Genomic DNA, 14,234 nt, shown 5'->3' with positions numbered 1-14,234 from the left:
GTATAGTTCACAGTAATTTCTTAACGATCCTTTGTATTTCTGTGCTGTCAGTTGAAAGAGGCTTCATCTTTCATTCTTGATGTTATTTGGGGCCTCTCTTTTGCTTGATGAGTCTGACTACAGGTTTATCAAGTTTGTTTATCTTTTCAAAGGACCAGCTCTTAGTTTCATTTCTTTCTTTTTAAAAAAATTTTGACTGTGCTGGGTCTCGGTTGTTGCATGTGGGCTTTCTCTAGTTGCAGCCAGCCAAGCTGCTTTTTGTTGCAGCGCTGGGGCTTCTTATTGCAGTGACTTCTCTCATTGTGGCACACAGGCTTAGTTGCTCTGTCGCGTGTGGAATCTTCTTGGACCAGGTAATCAAACCTTTGTCCCCTGCATTGGCAGGTGGATTCTTATCCACTGTACTACCAGGGAAGTCCTCTTTTCTTTCTTTTAGTCTCTATTTCATTATTTCTGCTCTGATCTTAGTATTCTTTCCTTCTACTAACTTTGTGTGTGCTTAGTCATGTCTCTTTGCAACTCTTTAGACTGTAGCCCGCGAGGCTCTTCTGTCCATGGGGTTTTTCAGGCAAGAATACTGCAGTGGGTTGCCATTTCCTTCTCCAGGGGATCTTCCCCACCCAGGGATCGAACCTTTGTCTCCTGTGTCTCCTGCATTGCAGGCAGATTTTTTACCTGATGAGCCATGAGAGAAGCCCAATTTTGGGTCTTGTTTGTTCTCCTTTTTCTAGTTCCTTTTGGTGTAAATTTAGGTTATTTGTAAGCATTGGTTCTTTATTTTTCCTCCCTTAATATTATTATGTGCATACCAAAAAGTTTAGTTTCTTAACCTAGTCTGATTTAGAAAGTTAAAAATCTGTCTCATAGATCCCTTCTCAGTCTCTAACCTGGGTACATAGCACACAGTATTTGACTAGCATGGTGATATTAAAAAAATATATTTATGTACTTTATTCATATATTTTTGGCTACATTGGGTCTTTTTTGCCACACATGGACTTTTCTTTAGTTGTGCCGGTGGGGGCTACTCTCAAGTTGCTGGCTTAGTGCAGTGGTTTCCCTTGTTGCAGAGCAGGGCTCTAGGGTGCACAGGCTTCAGCAGTTATGTTATGTGGGCTCACTATTTGCAGAGCACAGGCTCAGCAGTTGTGATGCATGGGCCCAGCCGCACCATGGCATGTGGGATCTTCATGGACCAGGGATCAAACTTGTGTCCTCTGCATTGGCAGGTGGACTCTCAACTACTGGATCACCAGGGCAGTCCATGTTTTCTGATATCACACATGCTCCAACCAAGAATTATATGAGGTGCTGGTTTCCAGAACCGACATTTTCTAGCCATGTAACTACTGAATATTGCTCAAGACAAGTTGGCAACCATTGTGAGGCAAGAATCTTACAGATGGACCCTGCTGTCACCTGGATTAAATCTCCAGATAAATCTTTCTGGGACAGGAAACAGTGGTGGGCTGGCGCCAGCCTCCTACACATTTCCTACTCTAACAGCCTCTGCTGCTGCTGCTGCTACGTCGCTTTAGTCGTGTCCGACTCTGTGCGACCCCATAGACGGCAGCCCACCAGGCTCCCCGTCCCTGGGATTCTCCAGGCAAGAACACTGGAGTGGGTTGCCATTTCCTTCTCCAATGCATGAAAGTGAAAAGTGAAAGTGAAGTCGCTCAGTCGTGTCCGACTCTAGCGACCCCATGGACTGCAGCCTACCAGGCTCCTCCATCCATGGGATTTTCTAGGCAAGAGTACTGGAGTGGGGTGCCATTGCCTTCTCCGCTAACAGCCTCTAATGCATACTATTTCCATATTGATTTGTCTCCTTTTTTGTTGAGATTACCCTCAAAGGTTCAGGAGAAGTTGGCGAGGGTTGGCATAATCCCTGTATTAACAACTATGTCTTTGTTAGGTTACTGTAAAAGTTAGACAATGAATGTATGAAAATTAGGAGCCCATTTAACCTTCTGACCAAATGTCTCACACCCCCTCAAAATAGCTCCTAAAGTAAATAGCTCTCCATTTACTTTGGGGGTTGTACTTCATTGATTCTTGGTCCTGGTCACTAATAGAGAATGAGGTATCACCTAATGAGTGAGTTATTAGAATTATGGACCTGAATCACAGATATAAATCACTAATTCCAGGTACTTCTCTCCCACTAAATCACTTCAGTTAAAAAAGTCATCCCAGTGTGTCCTATCCCTTCTGTGCAATCTGCCCAACTGCTAATTTGACAAGTTGCCCTATCCAGCCAGTTCAAAATTAGCTAACTTTAAGGGTTTACTGAATGCACGGCAACACACCGTTCTCTTGTTTATTCCTCACAACAACCCTAAGGATTAATATAATTAATGTCAGTTCACAGTTGAGGAAATTAAAGGCACAGAAGAGTTAATGTGTCTAAGATTCTGTTAGGAAGCATTAGCAGAGAAATCAGAACTCTGGGCTTCTGATTTCATCAATAAAATTCATCAATAAAAGTAAGAAATTCTTGTCTTACTGACAAAATGGTATGCCCCAACTTATACCATAGGCAGGTGACTTTAAAGAAAATTAATTTCCCCTGTCATCCCCAAACTGGAAAGACTTTGTTATCTCTTGGTCCAGATTTATGACCCCTGTCCAATTCAGGTAGGGATAGCCACAATTTCATTAAACTTATAAACTAAGAAAAGCCATAATTTCCAGAACTTGGGCAATATTTTTTCTGTTGGAGTGTGGCTCCCAATGCAAAGTTCTTGTACCTCAATGAAAATCAGTTTCTTTCACTTTCTATGGGAGAGGACAAAGGGGCTGGGAATGGGTGTAGATCAACCACGCTGGAGCATCTATAGTATCTGGAATTATGTTTTGATGTAATTGAACATTCCAAATCATAGCTGAATTAAGAACAACATTGTTGAAGACAGGGATGGGGGATGACCAAAGCCTTCCTTGTATTCAAGTAAATTCCTATCTGAAATAGGAGACAAGGTCATCTGCTGTGAGAGCAGGGAGCTGGGTGAGATAAGAAGCCTGAGGAGCATGAGGACCTTCTAAATTAACAAGGAAGATGCAGAGAGAACGGATATGGGGTTTCTGATGGTTTAGTTGAATTAGAGATAAGTTTACAGGGGTATTGATCCACAGAAGTGTGTGATTTTCTCAACCAGTACTCAGATGCATGTAGAAACTTGGGACAGTGCGGAAGAACAAGCAGACTCCACTTGTTGAGGACTGCAGAAGCACGGAACCAGAGAAAGCTGTCTTTAATAACAAAAGGAAGTGTGGGAGTTCCATAGAGGCTGATAGAGATGACTATATATTTAGCAAAGCACCATGAGAAGGCAGTGTCAGTGCATGTGATACTACCAAGGCAATGTACCTGGGTCTCCGACCTTTGGAAGTAACAACCTGTTTACTTAGCTATAATATAGGGACTTCTCCCAATGAGTTAGTGAGGATGAATACACCTTAACTATAAAGCAATTTGGTGATAGCTGGACGAGCATTTGGGCAATGTCATGCTGACGTGGGTTACTAACAGATTGTTACAGCTATATGAGCATAAAGGTTTTAGGATGCCTATTTGTTTAATGAATATGTGAAACTTGAATGAGGGAGGTAAAAAAAGTAAGAGCAGTCAAGGGTTATCCAATTCCTAGAGTTGTCAGGACCACTTGAGAACAGAAAGCTAGGAATGACAATTAGGTAATTACTAACCTTGAAAGCAGTAATTTTCCAATATGTGACTTTGAGGGGATTTGATGAAGATACAGAGTTTCAGTGCTTACCAGTTTTATCTGGTAAGAGTTTTATCTGTGAAAGTTTTCACAGATGCCACTCAGTGAATGCTTATAGCAAGGCATATGAAGTAGAGATTATTCCTATTCTCCAGATGGCAGAAGAATGCAGTTGTGCAAAGCTCTAAACCAGAGGCCAAGAACTTTCCTGTGAGGCACCAGTCAGTATTTTGGGCTTTGTGGGCCTTTCGGTCTCTCTTGCAACTACTCGACTCTGATGTTGCAGCACAAAAGCAGCCCTAGATAAGACAAGTGAATATAGTGGACATGTGCCAATAGTTTTATTTACAAAAAGCTTTGGGACTGCTTACTAACCCCCACTCTAAACACAATATTTCCATTCCCAAAACCCACCATTCTTCATTACAACACAAATAAAATTAACTAGTCCAATGGTTGTTCTTCAGAGGGCGCTGTTCAAGCTACACACGCATATTTAAAGGCATCAATGTGGAACACAGGCACAACTCTAATGAATAAAGAAAAAGCAAACTGGAAACAGCTCATTAATATTTCTGGTAAAATGGAGTTAGACTAAGACCAAACTATGGTCAGAGTAGCTTGGTTGTGGTTTCAGCTGTCACTCATTTAGTTTTTTTTTTTTTTCCAGTGTAGACAATACTTACTGGCAGATGTTGAGTACAAGAAAAATGCTAACAAATCCAGAAGGGCTGGAAAACGAGGCAGGGCGTTCTCCCCTCCCCTAATTAGGAGGACTCTGTAATCAGGTCAGTGGGGCAAGAGCATGTGATTTTGGCCACTCTGGGCCCAGCACCCCTCAAAGCTCCCAGGTAGGACAACCTTCAACATGTGGAAAGAAAGCAACACTCTGGAAATGGTATGGGCTGTGTCCCAGTCCAGATACTTGCCCCTGCCCACAGCATACCTCAAAAACCTTCACAGCTCAGTGTAGGGGTGTTAAAGAACTGGGCCAAGCCTACCCCTCTCCAAACACAGCTATCTGCCATATGCCTCAGTTCCCTTCCTCTCAGTGACCTGCAAGGTTGGGCTACTAGGTCCTGCTAGGGGCCCAGCTCAACCAAGTGAGTAGTTTCCATAGTTCCCTGAGCCTAGTTAAAGTTAATCTCACCTCTCATCTGTTCAGTTGGAATCAAAGAATCTCTGAGATCTCTTCCAGTTCCAATACTGAGACCTCTAATATGACTAAAATAGCCAACTTAACCAAAGCTTGAGCAAGTCAATCTGTTGCTGTTTTGAAAAACTGTCAATGATGCATCACTTACCACACACTGGCCTTATCATTATGTATGTGTGGAAAGGTATGCTACATAACAAGACTACTAGTCAAGTTTCTAAAGACCTGGATATGTTTACCCTTTGAGAAATAGAATGTACCTGTTTAGCTTTCTGAATGAACCAAGAAAGCCTGGGGTTATGACCAGAGTTTCCAAATAACTCAATCTCCAAATAAGACAACCTGGAATCCAAGTGTTACTAAACAAGTGGAAATCTAATTTCTTGTATTATACTTCTGAGTATGTGAACACCATGTCAATGGTCTGGGGAACAAAAAGAAATGCAGCCAAAGATCAGTGTATACTTCTGCACTGAAAAGTGTTAGTTGCTCAGTCATGTCTGACTCTCTGAGACTCCATGGACTGCCAGGCTCCTCTGTTCATGGAATTCTTCAGGCAAAAGTATGGCAATGGGCTACCATTTCCTTCTCCAGGGGATCTTCCTGACCCAGGGATTGAATCCATGTCTCCTGCGTTGCAGGCAGATGCTTTACAGTCTGAGCCACCAGGGAAGCCCTGAATTAACTATAGGAACTTATAATTACTAGAGGCCCTTATTGAATATAACTGGCCTAGAACACAACAATTCTCTGCCAACACAGGCCTTAGTTGACTTACGAAGCACAGAAATCAGTCCATTTCCTGGTCTCCATGTGTTCCTACACTGGTGCAGAGCTCTCTTGGAAGCTAACTGCTACACTGACCTGGATACCACCTGAATTATAGCAGGCCTCTGCTTCCCCAAATTGTTTTTGCCCATGTTTTCAGACTATCTTCTTTGCTTTTTCACATTTCTCCAATGACTGAAAATAAGATTCACAAGTTACACAGTGCTCTATCAGGCCTTACAGACCTAAATAAACATCCCCATCACTTTTGACAAGGCCTTCTCCCAGTTCCCTTACTGTCACGGAAATGGCTCTCACCACTGGTACAGACTTATTTCCCCCACTGAGAACTTCTCTCAGTATTCTTTATGGCTTAGTTCAAGTTCACCATTCCATAAAATTTCTAGGGACTACACTAAACATGTGTGGCACAAACTGTGTATGAATAATTTAGCACATAAACTGTAACCATACACTGTACATACTATAACACTATGATCAGAAAGTCTTCTTTCTACATTTGCCATAAATGTTGCAGTGCTCATTCTGGCCAGAGAAACTGAGTGGTTGACTGAGGTGTTGCTCTAGGCAGGCTGTCCTAGAAGACCAAGTAAACATGATCTACTACTATGACTAGTAATAATGCTGCCTGTTTGGGCTACTGTATTTTTCAACCATTTGGTATGCCATTAAATCAAGTTAGAAAAATCATGATCTGTGACTTTGTTTTTTCATTCTTAAGCCTTATATCAGACAGTTTACAAATTTGAGCTAATGATATAGCCCCTCTAATCCTGCTGACTCATGTGAAGAGTTGACTCATTGGAAAAGACTCTGATGCTGGGAGGGATTGGGGGCAAGAGGAGAAGGGGACGACAGAGAATGAGATGGCTGGATGGCATCACTGACTCGATGGACATGAGTTTGAGTGAATTCCGGGAGTTGGTGATGGACAGGGAGGCCTGGCATGCTGCGATTCACGGGGTTGCAAAGAGTCGGACAGGACTGAGCGACTGATCTGATCTGAATCCTGCTGAGTTGGCAAAAGCATGATTACCAATCACCATATTCAAGTAGTTCTACAGTTGCGTTTCTGAATTCCTGTTTAAGACAACCTTGAATTATAACTTAGTCTGACTTTGTGAAGAATTAACAAGAAAAGTTTGTTAACGTATCTTGTCACAGGGAATTTAAAAAGCATCTGATCTTAAAGATCATCTACAGAATGTGAGGTGCTAAATACTCTTTATTTGATGCTATACATAAACCACACTAAAATGCCTTTCATTAAGTAAAAGGCTAAATTTTAGATAGAGAATTTTAATTAAATTGGCATAGTTTATAAAACCAAAAAGATAAAGTGGACTTTGTCAGTGTATTTTCAATCCTTAACAAGCTAATGAACACAACTTGAAACACATGTGACTCCTCCTCTGTTCTATGAGACAGTGAAGGGACCTTTTCAGTATTTAAATATATTAATATAACCAGTTATAGAAATCTAAATATAAAACCAATCTCTTATAGGTTTTGAGAAGCAATACACCATCTCCCTAAAAAGTTTAATATTCCTTATTCAAGTTCAATCATCTCTTTAGAATGGGAAAAATGATAGTACTTGTTGAACCGGAATTACTATCAAAATTAAAAAAGCTGACCATATTCGTTTAACCACAAACCAATCTTATTTAAATTAGGACTGTCCAAAAGAATTATTCCATCAGCCGTTCATGATCTGAATTCTAGTGTATGAGTCAATTTAAATATGGTACACATAAAAAGTCATGAGACACTTCTGATTCATAATAAATAAGGCAATGGCCAACTATTACTCATTGGTAGCTTTTTTGAGATAAGCTATCAAGTCCTCCCTCTCTCCCTTCTTCTTAATGCCAGCAAAGATCATTTTTGTTCCAGGGATGTACTTCTTGGGATTCTCCAAGTACTCCATCAGCGTCTCCTCTCCCCAGGTGATACCTAAACAAGGAAGGATATATTGTTAAGCGTGTCACACTCCTGAAACAGTGTTTACCATAGGTTACATTCATACAGTTTGTGCTTGTGTTAGTTAACAATTCCCACCTCTTACCTTTGTTCTTGTTGGCATCTGTGTAAGAGAATCCAGGAGCCTGACCTGTCTTTCGTCCAAACAGACCATGGAGGTTTGGCCCAGTCTTGTGCTTGCCTCCCTTTTCCACAGTATGGCACTGGGCACACTTCTGAACAAAAATCTTCTTGCCCTTCTCAACATCACCCATATTTAAATCTAAAAATGAAAGATTCAGATTAGTAATATCTTCTCCAACCAAGTACAGTAGATTCCAATCATCAACCCCAGTCACTGACACCAAACTTAAATAACAGGTTGGATTTTGTCTTACTTAGTTCACTTGCAACAGATTCTTTAATACCAAAAACACTATCTGGAAGAACTTCCTTGAAAAACACACCTCTGTGAATATCTCTGCATGCTCAGTCACTAAGTGTGTCTGATTCTTCATGACCCCATGGACTGTGGCCCACCGGGCTCCTCTGGCCATGGGATTTTCCAGGCAAGAATATTGGGTGGGCTTGTTCCTCCTCCAGGGGAGCTTTCTGACCCAGGGATTGAACCCACATCTCTGATGTCTCCTGCACTGGCAGCTGGATTCTTTACCACTGAACCACCTGGGAAGCCCCTCTGTGTGTATAAGTGCCAACTAAAACTTGGCACTTGCCATCAGCCTATACAAGGATTAAGGCAGTCGCTGACCTTCAACACATTCTGAAAGGATTTCAGGGTGGAGCAGGAATGAGGCACTCTGGGCTCTGAGTAAACTGGCAAAACTGGCCTTCAGATAGATCTTTTCAGGTGAAGATTTTATGAGTCCAATTCTTCCATTTCTTTATTATCTAGAAAAGCACTAAAATCCTTAACGGTGGTACCTGTTCCTGCTGACTAGCAGCAAACCTCTGGTAAAAGTGGGGTTGACTGTACAGTACTCCCATTCATGAAAATCATACAATACTGACATTCCCCCGCTACCTCTTCAGAGCAGTTTCTCATCTTCTAGGACATACTCATCGTTTTGCTCCAAAGAAAACTTAACTCACAACTCTCATGTGCATTTTTTTTCCCAGTTGACATAAGTGATGAAAGGTTAGAGGTCAGGAAAGCAAAGTGGGATCTAGTTCAAAGCCATTTCAAAAGATGACACCAAGGTCACGCAAAGTCACAAATCCAATTAAGCTGAACTGCGATATTAAATCCAAGCCACCAAAATTCCAACTTTTAAGGCCTCATTATTTGTTCATACAATTTAAAGCCACTGCTATCTGAACAGAAGACTAAATACATTTTTACAAAAAGGAAAATCTTTCTTGATTCAGTCCGCTCAGGTCACTCTAAATTGCTTGCTGTGGGTAGGAGGTCAGCAGCCGGCTTTGCGGTCACCCAGGGACCCCCATCATCCAGCTCTGGGATCCCCGGAAGTGACCACGAGGTCATCCATCCAGGCTTGTTTCAAGGAGACTGTGATAAAACCTACCCCCTCGGACGTTCCTCAGCAGGTTAAGAAGGGAAGCGACAGGTGGCCAAGAAATGACTTATTCAAGGAGCAATTGTTTCTGCTCCTTTGGAAGGAGGACGTGAAGCGCTGCGCTTCATCCCCGCACTCCCGCCCTCACCTCGGAGGAAGTCTTGTCTACCACTGCCCCAGATCAGCAGTCCTTATAACGGAGAACCGGCGTCTGCGTAAGAATCGCGATCAAGCCGCTTCCGAGTTTTCAGAACCTTGACAGACCCTACTACCTAGTTGGGGTCTCAAGCCGTAGCCCACCCGGAGCAGTCTAGCTGGGCGCCACTCCCTGCCAGCTCCCTCACCCCCGCGCGCGGGCCTCAGTCCACCCGCGCGGCCCCCATGCAGCCGCACGCATTCGTGGCTCAGTTTCCCGCCTGCTGCGGCCTCCGCGCCCCGTGCTCACCGTTCTTTCTCTGTGCGCGACCGAGAAGTTCCCGCTCACAAGCCGAACGTCCCGCTTTCTAAGCCCAAGGACACGCCGGTACGTGCCTAAGTACCGGTGTTGGTGCAACCAAACTGGCTCCGCCCTCCGGTCCCCTGACGTGTGTCCCGGCGACCGGATACGCAGTGACGAAACCGCGCCTCATTGGCTCGGGTCTCCAGGGCTGAGTCCAGACTCTGGGCGCGCGCATGCCTACTAGCATGCTTGGGGGCTACCGCGTTGAGTGCCCTTCCTCTCCCGGCCTTTCCTTCCTGGCAATTACGACAGGCCATTAGAGGTACGACACCGAGGTTGTGCCGGAAGGGGCTGTCAGAAGTCCTGGCCTTGGTGTGCATGCGTGTGCCGTCGGGGAGGGTGGAGCGGAGCCGAGCGGTGGATCGATAGCGTTATCTTCTTGTAAGGTAACCAGTCTCGTGCTGGTTGACGTAATGCTCTTTGAGCAGTATGTTTTGTCTGCTCGGAGGGAAACGATCACTTGGACACACCAGAGGTCTCTTGGCTGTCATCCCTTCAGCTGGAGACTTTTACCCAGACTCGGTCGTATTTCCGCCGCTGGCGCGAGCTGCACCCAACAAAAATAGCCCGCAACCAGGAAGAGTTAGACACGAGCTCCTGACCTTGTTCTTGTTTCGCCTACCCGCTGTAATTTTAAGTTATCTTCTTCCAAATCGTCCCTTGATGGAGCCCTGAAGACTAGGGCAGCTGCTGCAGTTGAGGCAGAGACTGGATTATAGTTCTGGCCCTCACCTGCTGGCTTCTTTTTTACCACGTGCTTTTCTACATGTGCTTCTCGCGTTTGTGTGCAAAAAGAGCAAGGGGTGTGTGCGACCAGCATCCAGAAAGAAACATTTTTACATGGCTAGCGAATCTTTGGAACTCTGTAGAGGATTTGCATTCCATCTAACGTAGGTGAAGCTCATGTTCAAGCAAGCTGATGTAGTAGTTGGAGTCGTTAGAAATGCAAGGGACTTCTGGCGTTCCAGAACTTAAGACTCCACGCTTCCAACGCCGGGAATGCGGTTGGATCCCTGTTGGGAGGACTAAAATCCAACATGCCTGCACGGCAAGGCCAAAACCAACCAACCAACCAACCAACCAAACAGAAAACAGGTTTGATCACTACAGCTTCCAGTAATCATACTTTTCCTCCACCACAAGCTCTCATTCAAGATATGCCCAGTTTTGTCACCGGGAAAATTCTCGACTCCTGTCCTTCAAATTCAGCCCCCGAATTTGAATTTTTCCTCCTTTCCCATATTCTGTCAGACGGTGCTGTATTCATTTAGTCAAGTATTTATTGAATACATACTATTTGCCAGGCACTGTCTAGGACGGTGGAGTAAATCAGTGAGGACTTTTTCTCTGGCAGAGCTAATGTTCTAGCATCCTTCCTCCTCCCTCCAATTAAGAGATAGATTATTGTTTAGTTGCTCAGGTACGTGGGACTCTTTTGGGACCACATGGACTGTATGTAGCCTGCCAGGCATCTCTGTCCATGGGATTTCTCAGGCAAGAATACTGGGGTGGGTTGCCATTTCCTCCTCCAGGGTATCTTCCCCACCCATTCATTGAACCCCTCCTTCTGGGCAGGCAGATTCTCTACCACTGAGCTATCTGGGAAGCCCCAAGCAATAGACAGTAGTAGGTTAACCTAGATTATTACCTCAGACCCCTCTTAAACCACTGGTCCTATAATTTCTTCTCCAGATCATCTATCTCCTTATATGAATAGATTATTGTTTTCTGTGTCCTGATTTCCCATTTTCCTGTTTTAATCTCACACACTGCTGCCACAAAAGTGTGCGTAAAACAGAGAAGAAATCACAACGCTTGAATATTCAAGACCTTTTGTGGCTTTTGGAGTGGACCAAGATAGTGTTTTAACTGTAATACTGAAGTGGGCTCATTTGACTAGCTACCCAAGTTTTGGAAAAACCGAGCTCAGTTAACACCTTGCAAATTCAGTCCACACGTTTGAGGCCAAGTCCTAATGTTGCCACCCATATCTCTTCAAGGAATACTTGGGCCTTAAATAGGTATTTGCCCTAATTCAAATCTTCTGTGTTTGTGGTATCAGAAGTTACTAGTCTTTGTTCAGTTGACTGATGGGGAGTAGCAACAATGTGCTGGTACTGCAGGCCGTGCAGAATGAGCAATACATCAAGTGGCCTAGTGAATTGACTGACATTTCAAATTTATTTCCATGAGGGGCAGAATAGAAAATCAGAAGTCCTTAACACCTTTACCTAAGGAAACTGGGGATAAAGACTCTTGTCATTGAAAGTAGTAGGAAAATAAGAAAGCAAACAAGAGCAAAAATGAACACTTGGCACATTCCTGTAGTAGATACTATAACATTTGTGCTTAATATCCATGTATTCAGATTCTAAAGAGATTCATAGTGCTTACCATGTATTCAAGATACCAGAGAGAATTAGTTGAGAACAGTACTATTATACAAGTTGCCCAGTTCCATATATGTATATATATCTCCATCTTTTTCTATTGTAGTGGCTGGTAAAGGGTATAACTGCTGCTGCTGCTCAGTCGCTTCAGTCGTGTCCGACTCTGTGCGGCCCCAGAGATGGCAGCCCACCAGGCTCCTCCGTCCCTGGGGTTCTCCAGGCAAGAACACTGGAGTGGGTTGCCACTGCCTTCTCCCAAGGGGTATAACTATTATAAAACAAATGCCTTAGAATTCTCCTTCCAGCAGCACAATGGATGATATATTTTTTTAAATGTTCATGATAAGAAAAAAATGTGGTAAAATACCACCCCCTCAATGGCACCCCACTCCAGTACTCTTGCCTGGAAAATCCCATGGACAGAGGAGCCTGGTCGGCTGCAGTCCATGGGATCGCTAGGTGTCGGACATGACTGAGCGATTTCACTTTCACTTTTCACTTTCATGCATTGGAGAAGGAAATGGCAACCCACTCCAGTGTTCTTGCCTGGAGAATCCCAGGGACGGGGGAGCCTGGTGGGCTGCCATCTCTGGAGTCGCACAGTCAAACACGACTGAAGTGACTTAGCAGCAGCAGCAAACCAAAACATCTAATGAGGTTGCAAGAAAATGAGGGAAAAGAAAGTCTAGTTGGAGGCAGGGGTGAGGCAGGCAGCAAGAACTGAAAACTGTGATAAGCATAAGTTGACTCTAGAGACACCTTGTGGAAGGTTGCTGAAGTGAAAGAGCCTTAGGCTTTAAGAGCATCTCTGCTGGCTCAGCGTCTGGTGGCTCCTTCAATGGAGAAGTTGTGGGTTCCCTGGGTTGGGAAGATCCTCTGGAGAAGGAAATGGCAACCCACTCCAGTATTCTTGCCTGGGAAATCCCATGGACAAAGGACCCTGGCAGGCTACAGTCTGGGTTGTAAAAGATTTGGACATGACGTAGCCACTAAACAACTGCAGAATGGAAGTAAAGCTTATACAAAAGACGAGTAGTGGAGTAGGGAGGGGTCTCAGTTGGCTGAGACCCCTGCATAATGCTGAAGCACTTCAATCTAAAGGATAACATAGTCTGCTCATTAGCAAAGGGAAGAACCAAATTAGTCTTATCTGGCTTGGTCTTGGGTACTGAATGGGACGAAAAAGTGTCCTCTGATAATTCATAACCACAGGTCTGCCCACATGGAGGTTTAAGGTTTGATTTATTTTATTACCTGCATGGTCTAAGGAACCTCTAGCAGAAAAATGAACAAAGTAGTTGTAGATAGGTGATGTGTTCTGGTGTCTGGCAAAAACAAACTCAGATCTCCAGAGAAATATCTCAATCAACCCAGGTTCCATGTTTAAGAAATGCTGTGCATGAGATAATGAAAACCAACTAAGAGCAAAATTACAGCCACAAAGGGCCACAGGTGTTGGAATTATTAGATACTGTTGGAGAAGTAAAAACCTTACTGAAAAAGAGAGACCTCACATCATTATGGAAAGAAAGCAAATGCATTTCTTACTGAATAAGCATAATATAAAATAGCTGTATCTAGGTAATCTAGAAGAAACTACCAAATCAAAGTAAGACCTCACACAATTTATACAGCTAAACTAATTATAATCCTTTTATCTCATGCTGCTTTTAGCTAGCACATAAGGCGAGGCTTTAGGATCAGTAGTGCCCTATTTTCCATTTGGCAGCACTCTTGTCACATTATTTGGATTAACGGTAACCTGTTTTCTCCAGGAGGACTTGACATCACCGTTTGTGGCCAGATCCTTCTTAGTTAAGTTTTTATTTTTTCACATTATTTCGCCCTAAGTTCACTTGGGAATTTGTGGTAGCCATTTGTTTAATGAGTTGTCCTCATCCAAAAGAAAAATAAAACTTACTTTCCTGAGAAGTAAATGGTTACACCTGCATTAAGCTCCCAAGGTGAAGCTCTATCTACCAAGGTGTTTACATTTTTTGAGAGACCTATTTCCATTCCAAATGGTTAGTGTGAGGATTTAGATGGTTTAGATTTTCCTCCTCCCTCTTAGAAGATGGGAGAGAGGGGAAAGGTCTCTTTTTCCATTATGTGTTAGTCACTTCAGTCGCGTCCGATTCTTGGGACCCTGGACTGTAGCCTGCCAGGCACAGTCCA

General features: G+C 43.6%; 1 protein-coding gene across 1 annotated transcript; it reads right to left on the bottom strand.

Moving 5' to 3' along the window:
- Positions 1-6,880: 6,880 nt before the first annotated feature.
- LOC129659343 (cytochrome c) lies at positions 6,881-9,773 on the bottom strand. The gene is made up of 3 exons (XM_055590564.1): positions 9,616-9,773; positions 7,742-7,918; positions 6,881-7,629 (listed from the first exon to the last, which is right to left on the bottom strand). The coding sequence occupies exons 2-3, from the start codon at positions 7,908-7,910 to the stop codon at positions 7,481-7,483; spliced, it is 318 nt and encodes a 105-aa protein (XP_055446539.1). The 5' UTR covers positions 7,911-7,918; positions 9,616-9,773; the 3' UTR covers positions 6,881-7,480.
- Positions 9,774-14,234: the final 4,461 nt, after the last annotated feature.

Source organism: Bubalus kerabau, chromosome 8 (genome assembly GCF_029407905.1).
Source record: "Bubalus kerabau isolate K-KA32 ecotype Philippines breed swamp buffalo chromosome 8, PCC_UOA_SB_1v2, whole genome shotgun sequence".
Classification (NCBI taxonomy): domain Eukaryota; kingdom Metazoa; phylum Chordata; class Mammalia; order Artiodactyla; family Bovidae; genus Bubalus; species Bubalus kerabau.
Note: the sequence above shows the minus strand (reverse complement) of the source record. Positions and strands in the feature narration are given on the sequence as shown.

Coding starts and splice junctions, on each gene's coding strand:
- LOC129659343 (XM_055590564.1), bottom strand. CDS start 7,910: ATGGGTGATGTTGAGAAGGGCAAGAAGATTTTTGTTCAGAAGTGTGCC. Junction 7,630..7,741: donor AGATGCCAACAAGAACAAAG/GTAAGAGGTGGG, acceptor TTCCTTGTTTAG/GTATCACCTGGGGAGAGGAG.